Source organism: Notolepis coatsorum (genome assembly GCF_963971535.1).
Source record: "Notolepis coatsorum genome assembly, chromosome: 8".
NCBI classification, from domain to species: domain Eukaryota; kingdom Metazoa; phylum Chordata; class Actinopteri; order Aulopiformes; family Paralepididae; genus Notolepis; species Notolepis coatsorum.
Genome location: NC_140172.1, coordinates 10,301,286 through 10,318,424, shown reverse-complemented (window position 1 = coordinate 10,318,424; position 17,139 = coordinate 10,301,286). Strand labels below are relative to the sequence as shown.

At 44.2% G+C, this 17,139-nt stretch overlaps 1 protein-coding gene across 2 annotated transcripts in view; it reads right to left on the bottom strand.

The window, feature by feature from the left end:
• LOC311233114 (uncharacterized protein) overlaps positions 1-11,636 on the bottom strand; it is a 69,317-nt gene extending 57,681 nt beyond the window's left edge. Inside the window, exons 1-3 of one of the 2 annotated variants that reach the window (XM_084320002.1) lie at positions 11,554-11,616; positions 11,276-11,337; positions 8,898-8,950 (exon numbers count right to left, since the gene is read on the bottom strand). In XM_084320002.1, the coding sequence (XP_084176128.1) occupies positions 8,898-8,937 (40 nt within the window). In that variant the 5' untranslated portion in view covers positions 8,938-8,950; positions 11,276-11,337; positions 11,554-11,616. Of the gene's footprint in view, positions 1-8,897; positions 8,951-11,275; positions 11,338-11,553 lie in introns of both variants that reach the window. The other variant, XM_084320003.1, reaches the window with a different exon arrangement.
• Positions 11,637-17,139: the final 5,503 nt, after the last annotated feature.

Below are 17,139 nucleotides of genomic sequence, written 5' to 3'. Positions count from 1 at the left end.
AGCTGAAGGTTCCCATGTCAGTACTGGGGGACCTCGCCCTCTGGGGGGGGGCCTGGGGGCGTGAATATTAAAGGCAACCAACTTGTGTTCAGCCTTTCGTTCAGCATTTCTCTGATTGGCCACACGGCCACGTGACCGCGCGGCCGTCTTCCGTTGTAGAATTGTTTACATCAGGGTGAACGCTGTTGTATTCGCAAATATGAGAGCCAGCAATACGCAGCTCCAGTTAACCTAATTTATACCGTAATGAATCATTAAAAAAATATACCGTTAACTGGAATATGTTGTTAATCAGTCAGGCGTCAGCCTCCACACTGATGTACAGTGACTGACGTTAAAAACGCGAAATAACATAACGTTACAGCGTACAGTTTCTAGTTAATCAGTCAGGCGTCAGCCTCCACACTGATGTACAGTGACACCCAGAGTTTCTAGTTACAGTAGTGACGCGTGAATCGAGATAGTCCTAACAGTGTTTATTATTAAGAGTCAGATAGTCCTAACAGTGTTTATAGTCCTAACAGTGTTTATTAGTAAGAGTCAGATAGTCCTAACAGTGTTTATTATTAAGAGTCCTAAAAGTGTTTATTATTAATTAACGTCATAAACGAACGACCAGATTTATTTTGCACCAGGGAACTTGAAGGTTCCTGCCGCGCTCGCGGCAAAAGGGGGCGGGCTAGCGGCGTGGGGTCGTGGCCAATCAGAGAAAAGCTGAACACAAGTTGGTTGCCTTTAATATTCACGCGGCCTGGGGCCCTCACCAGTGGGGTCCCCATGGGCAGCAGGCTGTCACACGTCACGGTCTTAACCGACGCCTCCCTCACGGGATGGGGGGGGGACCTGTCGGACCGACGCAGTAGGGGGCAACTGGCAAGGACCATGCTGCCCGGTCTGCACTACATATCAATGTGTTGGAATTGAAGGCAGTGCTTCTAGTCCTCGGACAGCTCGGCCATCATGTGATGCGCGAGCATGTTTTGATCAGGACGGACAGCACGACTTCGGCGTTGTATATCCGATTCGGTCCGTGGCCGCCTGGGATTCTATACGCGTTCCCCCCCATACACCTGATAGCTCAGCTGTCATGCCCCCTGGACTCGGTTCTGTCCTTCTCCAGTCTATCCTGGATAGGCGGTCGGCCTCGACAGTGAAGGTATATGCCGCAGCTATATCTTCTTGTCATGTGGGCTTTGAGGGCAGAACACTGTTCTGCCACCCTCTTGTGGGACGTTTCCTGCTTGGCGCACGGCGTCTCAAGCCTGTGGAACGTTCTCTGTCTCCGAGTTGGGACCTCCAACTGGTCCTAGGACGGTTGTTGGAGGCCCCGTTTGAGCCTCTTGAGCAGGCACCGTTGGATCGACTGTCTTTTAAGACCGCGTTCCTTTTGGCCATCACCTCCGCTAAGCACGTGGGTGAGCCGTGTGCTCTCTCGGTGCGGTCTGAGTGCCTGTCTATTCGGGCCGATAGCAGTGCAACTCTGAGGCCTAATCCGGTCTTCGTGCCAAAGAATATCCGGAGCTCTTATCGCTCCAGGGATATTGCGCTTCAGGCTTTTCACCCTCCTCCTCACGTTAGTGAGTTGGAGGCGAGCCTTCACCTGTCGTGTCCTGTCCGTGCACTGAAGGTTTACCTTAGTCGCACGCGGGATCTTAGGGCTTCCGATCTGCGCTGCGGCCTCCTGGTCCTCCCCGGGTCCTTTCGTTAGGTTTTAACTCATGGACATGACTGGGGGTTCTGTCTCCCAGGCAGTCCTGAGGTCCGGGACCTCTCCTGCATCCCGCCATCAGGTGGGCTAGCAGGTGTGTGTGGGTGTGGACCACGGAGTGCTGCGTCACATGTGGTCCCGCTTGCACTGTGCGTTCTGGGGTGCCTGGTTCCCTTTTTCGCACATTGGTTGTAGTTGACTGCCTCCCCACCTTCGTTAAGACGGGCGGGTGGACGGGACTCCCCTCCTCCCTGGCGGGGGCTTACGGGCCCTCAGGGGGTGCATTTGACGTGGCCACGCGTCCGCTCTGCCCCTTTTGATCTCATAATGGCAGAGTGAGACACGATTGGCCAGTATGATAATATAACGAAGGTTATCCTATAACCCTAGTTATATGAATACTGGCTGAGCATCTCGCTCTTCAGCGCCCTGAGGTCCCTTGGATGTTTTCCACGTATGGAATTCGAACTTGGAAGGGCATGGACGTGACCACTTCCTGTGTCTTGTAGAGGCATGCACGGGAGTAGGTGTGGTCACGTGCAAGTGAGGTGCATGTACAATTTTCCACGGGCACAGTAGGTGCTGGAGAGATGGTATCTCATAATGGCAGAGCGAGATGCTCAGCCAGTATTCATATAACTAGGGTTATAGATAACCTTTGTTATCTGTGATGCCTTAGCTATTCTCCTGTTATCCAGAGACAGCCTATTAAGTCTAAAACTGTGCGTGTGTGGTCTGATGACGATTGTGATACATTATAAGGGAGCTTTGAATGTACTGACTGGTCTGTATTTGTAGACGACGATGATCTTGACCTGGACAGTAAAGCTGAGTCACCGCTTATTTCTGTGTTGATGATGCCCCCTGTAAAATTATAAAAACTTTCCCCAATGATAAACCTTGGCTGTCTAGGGAGGTGAAAGCTGCAGTTAACCGAAAGAAGAGGGCATTTCTTAGTGGTGATAGAGATATGATTAAACATGCTCAAAAGGAGCTGAAAGCTAAAATAAAACATGCAAAACTTAAATATAAAGATAGGGTAGAAAGACAAATGTCCAAAACCAATACCAGGGGCCTTTGGAAAGGCTTTCAATAGATCACTGATTGGACCAACAATTCCAGTTGTTCGGGCTCTGGGATGGATGTTGCAAACCAGTTCTTTGCTAGGTTCGACAGCTTTTATTTCTCAGCTGAGCAGGAGAGTATCCTCTCCTCTCCGGCTCAGCCTAGTCCTGAGGACAGTTGTCCCCCTATTGTCATGTCTACTGAAGAGGTTCGTCAGGAGCTTAAGCGCATCAAGGTAAACAAGGGCCCTGGGCCTGATGGTATTTATCCTGCACCCTCAAGGTCTGTGTGACCAGTAGGGGTGGGACGTTACATCGATCCAGATCGATATATCGATCTATTATCAATTATCAAATAGGATCGATGCAACGTACTCGATTCATATTGCGATTATGCGATTATTTTGAAAATCCCCTCGTGAGCATATCCGCCCGGCTGGCTGCAACAACAGTAGCTCAGCGCAGCTCAGCGTGTGTAGACGTTAGACAGCATTGCTTCAGAGTCCGCCTATTTTGCCCGAAATAAGTGCCTGTTGTTTTTTTCCCCCACAAGGGGTCAAATGCATCTAACATGCTTTCCATCCTCGCCATTCCTTTATGCCCACGTCGCGTTAAATACCGAAATTAACGTTGCGTTAGTGTGAGCTAACTAAGCTAAGCTGATAGAGAGAGCAGCAGAGGTCCACTAGGGACTGGGATGGAGGGGGAATTACTGCATTCTCGAGATAGCAGGATCTGGCCGGTACTGCACCTTCTGACTCCCAATACCTTTTCCAGCCAAAATACAGCGCTGTGATGGGATATTAATATTGAAAAAAAAATAAAAAACGAACCAAAAACAGTGAACAGGAGGTCTATTTGTATTAAAAACAATAGATTGTTTTTTAATGTTACTGATTGTGTTAAATGGGCATATAATATCGTCTCATATCGATCGCAGGCACCTGAATCGAATCGTGTCGTATCGTGGCAGACTTTGTGATATCGGAAAATATCGTATCGTTGTCGAAAGAATCGATATCGTATCGTGATGAAACTGGTGATTCCCACCCTTAGTGACCAGTAACCCTAACCTCCATCAAGGTAAACAAGGGCCCTGGGCCTGATGGTATTTATCCACGCTGCACCCTCAAGGTCTGTGTGACCAGTTGTGCCATGTTTTTCATTCTTTTCTCTCTATCTCAGTCTTCACCTGCTTTTCCTGGAATGTGGTTAACATCCTATTCCTAAAAAGGACAATGTGCGTAAGAGCCTCACTAACCTGAGACCTATTGCTCTGACATGCCACATTATGAAGTGTTTTGAAAGGGTTGTGCTGGGCCACCTCAGGGAGCAGGTGGCACCTTATTTAGACCCCTCGCAATTTGCATATGGGAAGAGTGTAGGAGTCAACGATGCACTGATTGGTATGTTGCATCTGATAAAATTTATAGCCACCTTGAATCGTCTGCCAGCTCTGTTAGGGAAATGTTTTTTTTTTTTAGATTTTTCTAGCGCCTTCAATACAATCCAGCCACATATCCTAGCAAACTAAAATATCAAGTTTAAACTGCATAACTCAACCAGCCCCTGGTGCATGAAATATCTTGTTCCTCTGCCTCAGTTTGTTAGGCTGATCAGATGTCATCTGGACCAAAACTGGAGCCCCTCAGGGAACAGTTTTGGCTCCCTTCCTCTTTGTTCTTTATACTGCGGAATAGGGCTGTCACTAATAGGGATGGCCCCCGAAACCCGGTTCTAAACGGGAACCGGTACTAAATTAGAAAAAAACAGAGTATTGATAAGCTCTGACGTTATCGGTTTTGCTATCGGTACTCGAGAAATTATGGAGTTTTTCTTTTGAGGAATTTAAACGTTGCAAACTAATCTTGTTGGCCGTTTTCTATATCTCTCCTCCCTCTGTCTCTCTCTGCCTGCGCGAGGAGTGGGCTGTGCACACACACACACAAACAGCTCTGCTCTCACCGTGGCGGACAGATCGAAACGTTCAAAAGTCTGAGTCTATTTTACTAAAGTCTATGCTGACAACGCTCGTTGCCACAAGTGCAACAAGACATTTGCCAGTAATGTATAAGCGCTGGTACTCGTCAATGTGGCCGGCGGGGAGCTAACGTTATTAGCCTGAGCTCCGGTAGTTAAGTCTCTGGAGTAGAGTAATGGCCGAGATTCCGGAAGTAAAAAAACAAATGAGAGCTTCCGATGGTGGTAAGAACAGCAGAGGTGGGTGCAAGCGGTGTGACGTAATTGGCAGAATCGACTGTCAATCAAAATAGTATTGTATGACTCGGACTTCAGCATCATGATTATAAAATAAAAACACACATGGCATGGTGGAATACCATGAACATATTTCTTGATGTTTCCTTTTTTAAAGTAAGTAAAGAGGCCTATGTTCATATCAGTGAGCACAATTTGTAACACAAAAAGAGACGTGTAGCCTATTTATTTATTTAATATTTTATTTATTCATTTTATTATTATTTTATTTGTTGCCATGCAACTGTTTGTTTGAACTTTTGCTGTAAAACAGTAAAAAACTGTATCTTACATTTGTTGTTAATTATAAAAAGTCTATAATTCAGACACATTTAAAACATTGCTGCTGCTGTTGCTGCTGAAGAAATAATTATTTATATTTATATAGTACCGAACCGTTAAGCAGCATCGATAAGAGTAGTAGTATCGATAAAATCCTAATGATACCCATCCCTAGTCACTAATAGAGTTGTTCCGATACCGATACCAGTATCGGAAATGCCTCCGATACTGCCTAAAATGCTGGTATCGGCGAGTACGCCGAAAGGCTAGCCGCCGATCCCATATGACGTAATTTATCAACAACACGTGCGGTATCCTCCTACTGAGAGTGAGCATTATAAGACAAACGTGTTTTTAATTGACCGTGAATTCAAGTGTCAATGCCGTGTCATTTTAACAGCAGATACTTTCTTAAATGCCATCGTCCCGACAGAGCAGTGTTGACGGGGAGCTCTGATGGGTTCGCTTGCTGGTGTTATTAGCATTAGCTGAAGCGCTAGCTGAAAAGCTTGTTTTAGCTTTAACGTTACCTTGGCTAAAGTTGGGACTATTCATAATCCAGCAATAATGGCTGCAGACCTGCAAGCAAAGTACAGCAAGTTGGCAAAGGAGTATTCCAAGGTAAATCACTTTTTCACCAGTAACGTTATTGTCTTGTTTCCATCTAACGGTAGCTCACGCTAACGTCGTCACTGATCTACCTCTCGCACACAATTAATGACATGTTGCGGACAGCCATACCGGTGACAATGTTTAGCTTTTAGTGCCAAATGATAAGAATCTGAGGAAGTCTCAAAAGAGAATGTTGAATATTTATTGTGCAAAAATCACAACAGAGCCTCTACTACTAGCTAACTGAAGTTACCGGAGCCTTCTGGAGTGCAACAACATATAACGTCCGTGCGGAATCAATGTCCCAACAACCTTTCCGTGGGTGAGCATAGTTGTCAATTAATGATACTAATACTAATCTTTACAATCACCTGTTGTTGAAAAAATACCATTACTTTATAGTTATTACAAAAAAAACAGTATATATATAAAAGTTATTTTAATTTTATTTTTTTAATGTATGCACTGGTATCGGATCAGTATCGGTATCGGCCGATACCCAAAGCTTAGGTATCGGAATCGGAAAGGAAAAAATTGTATCGGAACTAGGGATGTCCGATATTATCGGCCTACCGATAATATCAGCCGATATCGGCATTAAACTGTGATATCGGAAAATATCGGTATCAGTTTTCAAAAAAATAAAAAATGTATTTACCCAGGCAAGCAAGTAAGAACAAATTCTGATTTTATTTATTGTCAAAAGTATGCATAATGTTGTGTTAATTCCACAACAAGAGATATGTAATGTTAATTACCTGAAATTATTCCATTTTTTGGGGGGGGGGAACCCTGCATATATCGGTATCGGTTGATATCGGTATCGGAAATTAAGAGTTGGACAATATCGGTATCGGTAAAAAAGCCAATATCGAGCATCCCTAACCAGAACATCTCTAGTCACTAACGACTATTTTGTTATCGATTAATCAGTTGATTATTTTATCGATTAGTTGATTAAACATTAACCATTACTTTACCCAAAAAAATCTATTTCAATTGAATATTTCAAAATATTTAATGTGTATCCTCCTTTTTAGCTTTAGATAAAAAAAAATAAAAAATACCAGCCAGAGATTATTACCGGCCATAAATAGCTTTTCAGTCTATTTCCATGAATTATTATATGTATTGTGTGTTATCTCTCCACTCCATGCTATGGTAGTGCTTGTGACAGCACAGGAGATACGATTAAAATGTATTTTTTATATATTATAGGCTATACACATTTAAATCAATATCTTCCTTTTGAATAAAATAGGCTCAGGAATCAGGATTGTTAAAGCTAATTAGCCTAATCCATGTGAAAAAGAGTAGCATATAGTAATTAGTAAATGTATGCACACACACACAAGAGGGAGAATAGATTTATAGCAGACTTAATGATGTTACAATAACATCATTGCAATTTTTGCTAATGAAGTGAAATATTTATTATCACCAACTATAAAGTTCGTTTTTATAGTGTACATTTTTGCTACTTCATTGATCATCATCATTGAACGTACAGAGAGAAAGAGAGAGGAAGACCCCCCCCTTTCCTCACTATTAGAACTCCATGAAACTGATTTCTCCTGTGCCTGTGAGCTAGCTTAGCTAAGTTAGCAGCTAAAGTTAGTTAAAAAGGTTTGTAACCTCGACTGGCATATAGTAATGGGAGGATATAAAGCATGTTAAAGACGCATTTATTGGACCCGTTGCTCGCAGAGTTTACATAGAAACAGCGTGACTCCCAAGAGGAGTTATCACAGGCTGTAGAACGCAGGGCTGAAGAGCTGCCAAGCTGCTTCTAAACTGTAAAGTGTGAGTATCAGCCAGGCTCAGCCCCTCGCTTCCAGCTGGAGCGAAACACAGAAGTTATGTGACTGTCGAGTCCTGGCTCTAGGCAGAATCACGATTAGTGGTCTAAGAGAAGTTAATTCTATTTTGAATGTGATTCACTGCATTAGTTAATTACATGTTTCGCATGTTATGACTTTGAACGTCTGCCATTTCTACCGCAAAAGGCACATACAATTAACAATATGACGTGTCGATCATGAATATGCAAATCGACTACATTTACTTGTCGACCAGGTCGACGAATCATGACAGCCCTACTACTGACTGCAGACACAGCGAGGCCATGTGCCATATACAGAAATTCTCAGATGATACTGCTCTGATCTGTCTCATCAACAAAGGCGATGACCAAGCCTATAAAAAGGAGATTGACTCATTTGTCCAATGGTGTGATGCCAATTTTTTAGAACTTAATATAAAAAATACCAGAGAGTTAAGTCATCAACTTCAGTAGGAAGACAGTGTCTCTCCTGTCATCATTAGGGGGCAGGAGGTGGAGATAGTCCAGTTCTATAGGTATCTTGGTGTCCACCTGGACAGCAAGCTGGACTGGAAGAAGAACACAGATTCTGTGTTCAAGAAAGCCCAGTCTCTGCTTTTTCATTTGAGGAAGTTTAGATCCTTTGATATCAGCAGGTCACTTCTTCATGTGTTCTACCAAGGTATCCTGGCTAGTGTCCTGTTTTATGCTGTGCTCTGCTGGGGGGGGGGGGGGGGGGGGCAGCATCACGGTCAGTGACAAGAACCATATAAATAAAATCATTAAAAAGGCTGGCTCAGTGATTGGCCTCCCTCCTGATTCCTTGGAGATCATTATTGCCAAGTGAACTAGGACTAAATTGAACACCAATTTTTTGAAGGCCACCCTCTGTACAATATATTTGATGCTCTGCGAAGCTCATTTAGCGATAGGTTTCTGATGCCTCTATGCTCTATTGAGAAGGTCCTTTGTTCCTGCTGCGGTTAAATTATTTAACGAACAGCGCTAGCTCTGTGTTGAGAGGCTATCTTCTTATCTTCTTTTTACTGTGTTATGTAATTTGTACTGTATGTAATTGTTTCTTGTTTGTGTATTTGTATTCACTCTGGTGGCAAACCATGTTTCCCCTCTGGGATTAAGAATAAAAACATACCATTAATCAGGCAGGAGGCAGTACTGGGTATCAGGCTCATTTACTGGAGGTCTCTGTGTGACACACATAAGATGCACAATCATTAGGTTTGGTGTGCAGTTGCTCTGTTTCACCTCATAAGGCTCATAGGCATCCGAAAATACTGTGTTACAAATTACACTATTATACTGTATATATTCTGTTTGGCAGAAACGAAATTAAATTCCATAAACAATCTTAACAAAAATATTAAATATTACCCATATTCACTTCTATAACAAATATGAAAATAAAACGCATTATAATCACACAGTATCATTAACATTCAAATACGGCTTTAGTCACCTTAGAACAACATGTAACTCTGTTGTGTTATAATAATAACAACCACACTAGCCAGACTGCATATGGCTCGCTGATAACAAACTATCATTACACATGGGCAAAACAGAGTCCATTCTCTTCGGTTCAAATAACAAACTCAGCAAGACCGACGGCTTCTCAGTTACAGTGGGTGACAATATTGTCACAAGGAAAGATGAAATTACCTACCTGGGTTCCATCCTAGAGGCTAATCTCTCCTGTGACAAAATGGCATCCAATGTAATAAAAAAAGTCAACCAACGAACTCGATTCTTGTACCGGATCTCCTCTCTGGTAAACAAGAACACCCTGAAGACTCTGGCAGGAGCACTCATTCAGGGGTACTACGACTATGCTTGCACCTCATGGTACCAAAGCACCTCAAAGGCGCTAAAAACAAAATTACAAACATCTCAAAACAAACTGGTCAGACTACTGCTTGACCTTACTCCTAGAACCCACCTCACCCCTGCCCACTTTGACAACCTAGGATGGCTTAGAGTAGACGACAGAGTACAACAACTTGCAATGGGCCTGGTCTACAAGATACACTACACGACCAAGGTACCCATGTACATGTCAAAATACTTCCCAAAGGTCAGTGAATACCACGATCACAACACCAGAGGGAGCTCCACAAATCATGTTAAACCCAGATTCGGCTCAAATAAGGGACTAAACACGTTTCGCAATTATGCCACATCAATGTGGAACGCCCTACCCAAAGCTGTAAAGGAATGTGGATCACTACCCACTTTCAAAACCTCTCTCAAGGGACACCTACGGGAGACTGCAATTCAACACTGGCCCCTGTAAATATCCTAACCCAACCCCCTCCAATGTACAGTCATTTACCTAGTATGGTTTTGTCAATAGTTCAATGTACAATTGTGTTTGTTTGTACAGTGTCTCCTCCCCCCCCCCCTCAATGTACAGTGTTACTTGTTTATACAGTGTGCCCCCCGCCCCCCCCAACCACCTCCAATGTAAATTACCCAGTATGGTTGTCAATATCCCAATGTACCCAACCCCCCCCACCCAACCTCCTCCAATGTACAGTTTCTACGTCAAATGTATATACTCCCTTTTCTTGACTCCTTCTGTATCACAAACAGTACTGTATTTGCAAATCTGGTATGTCATAAATGTATAGATGTAGCAGTACTGACTATGTCATGTATGTCATATATGTCTATATGAATTGAAAATGGGGGACCCTGATGGAAACAAGACAAACGTCTTTCTCAGGTCTGCATCCCCTTAACAATTGTATGTATTGAGCCGTACTGTATTGTACCCATTCTGCAATCTGTTAAATAAAGTTCTCATTCATTCATTCACTCACTTTATAGCTGAACTGGTGTGGATTAGCTATAAGGCTATTAGGCCTACAGCCTTTCATTACACATGAATGAATGAATGAATGAAAACTTTATTTAACAGATTGCAGAATGGGTACAATACAGTACGGCTCAATACATACAATTGTTAAGGGGATGCAGACCTGAGAAAGACGTTTGTCTTGTTTCCATCAGGGTCCCCCATTTTCAATTCATATAGACATATATGACATACATGACATACAGATAGTCAGTACTGCTACATCTATACATTTATGACATACCAGATTTGCAAATACAGTACCGTTTGTGATACAGAAGGAGTCAAGAAAAGGGAGTATATACATTTGACGTAGAAACTGTACATTGGAGGAGGTTGGGTAGGTGGGGTGGGGTTGGGTGGGTGGGTGGGGGGGGTTGGGTACATTGGGATATTGACAACCATACTGGGTAGTTTACATTGGAGGTGGTTGGGGGGGGGGGCCGGGGGGCACACTGTATAAACAAGTAACACTGTACATTGAGGGGGGGGGGAGGAGACACTGTACAAACAAACACAATTGTACATTGAACTATTGACAAAACCATACTAGGTAAATGACTGTACATTGGAGGGGGTTGGGTTAGGATATTTACAGGGGCCAGTTTTCAAAAGAACAACGTTTTCAAAAGAAACAGACACAAACATCTCCATACCTGTGTTGACACACATCAGATGCAGCATCATTGGGTTTGGTGTGAAGTAGCTTGGTTTTCACCTGATAAACAGAACAGAACTTTACGATCCACTCAGCAACCAACTAGCTGCTGCAGTCAAAGCACTGGAGCTGGTAGCTAGTAGCTAGCTAGCTAGTAACAGACAATAGTAGTAGTTGAGAGCTCCCCACTCTTCCCCAAGACAAACACCAAGAGAGCGACCACTCCACCTAATAACGTCTAGATAATAATATACAAGAACACATTCAATAGCTTACATAGGTCATAGACAACAGCTAGCAGCAACCTAACTAGTATAGCCAGCAGCTAGTTCTCCAGCTATAGACCACTGCACTTCCGCGTGCCGGAGCCGAGCGCAAACAGACACACCAAACCCAATGACGCTGGAATGAATGTAGACTGTTCCATCAGAGGGGGGAGCTTCGATGGTCATGTAAGTGGCTACAGACCGCTGCACTTAAATATAAACATTATTCTACCTGGAGACTCAATGAGGTAATTGTAGATGTCGCCATAAGAGCGTCTGGCCATTTAGTGGGATCATTTTTTCATTATCCTGTTCGGCTGAAAGGACACTGGCCACCGAAGCTCCCCCCTCTGAGTCCACATTCATTCGAGCGTCATCCCGCGTCGTCCAGACTCCATGGGCACTCTGCGCATGTCCATGCGGAATAAGTGCTTTAAAATGGGCTTTTTCTCTGCCGATTTAGTTCTGATCGATTAGTTATGGGTCACGCCGTGTTCAGGAGAGTGAGGTGCATAAACGTCTATTCGATCATGTCTCTAGCACCCCCACAGCCGTATCGGCAACCACTTACATCACGGCTCTCGTCCACATTCATTCATATGCTCCCCCGCAATCTCCTCCCCGATTTCAATGTAACGCGGAAGTGTAGTGGTCTATAGCATAAATCTGCAGTGCCGCAGCCCCATACATAGGGCCGCGTGTAGCTTATTCCCAGCGGAAGAGTACGTTGCATGCTTCCGCGTTTTCTCTGATTGGCCATGTGACCACGGCAGCGCGAGAGAGCTGCAGCGCGGAAATAGGCTGTCTATTGCCTCGCCCATTATCTAAGACAAACTCTAACCTTAACCAGCTACTTAACAGCGCCTAAACTTAACCCTTCACCAGAGAGAGTATATTGTGTAGACGGTGCAAGCAGCAGCAGTAGCAGCAGCATAACAGGAAAACTAACAGAGTGAGAGTGAAGACGTCTGGTACAGTTGTACACAGACTGAGAGCAGTGTATCGTTATAGAGAGCTAATGGCTACTTAGATACAACTATAATATTGTCGAGCCATTATTGGCACAGTATAGTGACTTGTGTAAGCGAAGTAACGTGGAGAGACTTATAGTTAAACCCAGCGACGTTTGGATATAACTACTCATTGGAGACCGTCTGCGGGTTAGCTTCACGTACAAACGAAGCTAACTAGCTACCATCTATGCCAACGGGCTTTTGGATTAATAGCTATTAACCCTGCCATCGGGCGCTAGGAATACAAGGACCGGTTCCGTACGAGACCCCTTCTTCCAGCGACGACAGGATTATCCGACCAGTCTACAGTTTCTCTGGAGCAGGAGCTCTAGAGAGAACCAACCGTCTCCAGCCACCACCTTGCTTTCCCTGTATCGCCTCGCTTCGTCTCACTCCCTTCAGAGCTCCACCGGTCGAGTATCCGTAGTCTAGGAACTATTCGTTACTGCTGACTTTGTTGCACTGACATTCTATTATTAAAGGAGAACCGTGATAACTAATATGTATGTTTGCTATTAACATTAAAATGCTTGTTTAACTTGTATCCCAGTCCCGGCGCAGTCAATTGAGTGTCCGCTATTTTGTCTAACTGTACTGTCTGGCTATTAATATTCTTTAGTAGTGGTTTAATCTAACATATCTCAATACAGTCAGGGTTGTGTAGCCCCTTAGCCCCTTTCGTGACTTTCGGTTTGCAAGCCTGTGGCTTTTGTGACCGGAGTCACTTGCCCACCCGCCCCGATCACCCAGTAGAGAAACGACCAAGCGCCGTCAAGGGGCTCGCGTGTGTCAAGAACAGTGGTGCGTTATTGAAATCATCTGGAGTGACACGCACCACGTGCACGCGCGCTCCCGGTGCGTGCGCGAGCTCCCGCGAATGCGCATTTAATGTCCCCTCGCTTGGGCACAGACTAAAGACAGTGCCTAATTGCATCTACGAATGGAATGTAACACGTCTTCACAACAAGGTAGGTGTGAATGTGTCTGAGAACGTATTTAACACACCTGACGACCGGTGCTATTGATATGCAAATAGCGAGTGAGGTTACACACCGTGCTACCCAGTCCCATGAACAACGCATGCCTGGTCAAGAATACATCAGATCTGAATTTCAAAGATACCCAGCGTACAATATGGGTCCAACACAGCTCCACGATGGGGTCTGGAAGCTCGCAGTTGCCAATAAACAGTTTAAAACATTGTTACTCGACGAGTGGTATTTACAGACCGAACGTCCATCTCCGCCGTTGGTGTCACAGCGCATGCGCACCATGCCGCGTTCACGTTACTGGGAAGAAGCGGAAGAACCAGCTTCCGACTGGGAAAAACCATTCACGTCAGCCTCCTAGTGGTAATTCCTACTAGGACATATGGGATTCTTTTATAGACCCCATATCTCCCACTTCGCGTCACGAATTGCGGAAGTATGGATGTGGGCGTTTCATCCATAGATATATATAGAGTGTCGTGGAATATATTATCATGTCATTATGAGTCTCTGTTATTTTATCATGTCATACAGCTAGAGTTTCAGTCCAACCAGATTTACTGGTTAATGTGTGTATGTCTCTTTAAGATACTCTATCATTCTCTCAGTCGTAACGAAGTTGCTGTTCCTACCAGCCATAGAGCTATAACCCAAGGTCATGGGAACTGTAAGATGGAGCTGTTTTTCCTTCCAGGCTTAGCCATAACATAGTCGTATTATTAATTTCTCTAACCAGCCATTTTGTTTTCTTCTACGTAATTTCATGTATTCAATTGTATGTCTGACCAGGCCTCTAGGCCAGTCCCCTGTCAGACGCTAGTGGGTTAACATGTCTGCCTCTGGGGGGGTGACTGGTCTGGCAGCGTGGCCACGCTGTCATGAACTTTCTTTATTAAATAAACCTTCTTATTATTATTAATAATGACTCAGAATGATTAATGTAAGCGGCTCATCGTTTGTCCTTTAATAATTTCCATTACAGATGGCGACGAGATGTTTTTTTTTTAACCGATGGGTGTCGAGGTCGGCCGCCAAACGGACTCTGCAGAAAGGGTGAATCCTGGAATTCCGGGGGAGCGCTGTCTCGAGGCTCCTCCGTGCGAGACACCGAGGGGAGAGAACCAGCTGCGCCGTCCGCTTGGCTGTCACCTCCGGCATGAACCTTGGGGACGCGTGATGAGGAACACTCGGTGAGCTGTTGACATTCTGATTTCTGTTTAAAACATTTTTTGTTTTTAAATTTATAATTAGAGGTCTAAACTAGAACATGGTGCCGGTCAGAGCTATTTTTTAAATGTATATTACTATGTGCTCTGCAGTGGTTATTTTTTTCATTGTATTGGTGTATTACTGTGCTTGGTAGACTGGCAATGGTTTTTTCTATAGTTTCTCAATCTTGGTACGTCCCGAATGTATTAGGCAGGGATTAGGCTCGTGCCTTATAGACGGGGTGCGGGGGCCTACCACGAGTATAATAAAATATGTTGACGACGAGAAGAATTATGGGGTATTTTTTTAATGAGGTTAATATATATTTTAGAGCGATGGGGGTCGAGTTGGCCGCCAGCCGAGGCGCTATGCGGGCAGGTTGAAGTCTTGGGCTTCAGGGAAAGCGCTTTCTTCTCCTCAATACTCCCCCGCACATGATGGGAAGGGAGTGAGGAACCGCTTGCTGGCGTCAGTTTGGCTGCCAACTACGGCTAGAATCCATGGGAGCGTGGGGGAGATATTCGGTGAGCTGGGCATTCTGTTTAGAAGCGGTTATTTATAAAGTAGCCATTCTGTTTAAAAGCGGTTATGTATAAAGTAGCCATTCTGTTTAGAAGCGGTTATTTATAAAGTGGCCATTCTGTTTAAAAGCGGTTATGTATAAAGTAGCCATTCTGTTTAAAAGCGGTTTTTGTTTCTATCTATAAAGTACTTATGCGAGTGGGGTATTGAATATAGGATAATGTGTGTAACCCCCCTGTGTTTCCTTGAGTACTGGGATTTAAGGGGTATGTTCTGGCTGTACGCTGTTTACAGAGCTTTTTGTCTCCGAGTGCTCAGGAGGAACCAATTTTTGGGGGCTACATAATTTGTACATAGTATTGTTTTTTTTGGGTACCTTTTTTATGGTTTTCCTCTGGACACTTTAAATTAAGAGGTATGTTCCGATAATTAGGCGTGAATTACATTTGTATCGATATTGTAGGCGTGTGCAGAATGTACTGTGGAGTATAGTGGAAAGGGTTTTAGGCACTGATTCTGGGTTTTTTGGTTGTTTTCCTAACAAGGAGGCGGGAAGTTGGACCGTGCGTGGGATGCCAAAAGATAGGGGGTCAGGGGGTCGTGTGATTAGTTTTCCACTGTCTTATCTGGTCATACTGCAGTTTTTTCTGAAAAGAAATAAGATAGGGGCATTGTATCCGATAATTAGGCGTGATACGCTACTCCACAGAGCTTTTTTCTCGAAAGTGTTCAGAGGAAACGATTTGTCTGCCACATATTGTGGGTTTTTATTTTCTGTTTGTTTAGAGGGGCCAGAAAGGGGGGCCTGTGGGGTCATGACGGGAGAAGCTAAGAATCTGTTTTTCTGTCTTTTCTCCCACGGTGTGCCCGGGGCTGGATTTTGGGCTCGGTGTCTTTCCGTGTGCGTCACCGTCACCGGCCGTCCCGTCTCCTATCCGCTGGTCTCGCCGGCGACCATCAACTCCGGTGCGCCGGGCATTGGTGTAAAGACCTATAGAGCCTATAAGGAGGTGTTCGAGGGGAAAAAAGCACAATGGCGTGCGGAGGTGCAGGACGGGACGGGCCCACAGCGCATTGGCTGGACGCACGGCGGGGAGACATCGACCTGAGCTCAGGCAAAGTATAGCGCACACTCACATGCACGCACACAGATCGATGGAGATACAGGTACAGCAATATATTAAGGCCATGTGAACAAATCACTGACAATGGGCCTTCTGAAATTTGTATTAGTAGCTCCAAAGTTATCATGAAGTGTATAGGGTTTAGGTATACCTTTGAGACTGGGATTTAAATACATTTCAATATATACCCTGTTTTGAATCAACATAAAAAAAAAAAAAGAGCAGCCATAAAGGCACAAATATGGGTAATTATTTTTATTAAATACAGGATAGAATAGAAACAAGTGCATACGGTAGCACAGGCTGTGCACGCTGTTATATTACATAGAAATATTTTCCTCTGTCTGTGTAGGCACACACACACACACGTTTACATGCACGCACGCTGTGATAGGGGATAAACAATTCGCTATTTTATCTGCATCGTTTGTGTTTATCTGCATCGTTTGTGTTTATCTGCATCGTTTGTGTGTGTTGACATTGCCATGGGTGAATTTACGTCAGTTAGTATCTTGTTATTGTATCAGCCACCAAAATACTCATCAATATTTACATAGATTGACACTTGTGTCTGTGATCAATACATAGCTACTGCCGGAGAAATTGGGCTGTGAATAGGTGAGTCAGTATGTTCCACAGGGGTTGATTATCTTTAGAACTAGGGTATAAGGGTACTTTCTCATGGGGTCATGGACAAGGGAGGCAGTGCTCTGAGGGTTAATTCCATTTTTGTCTGTAC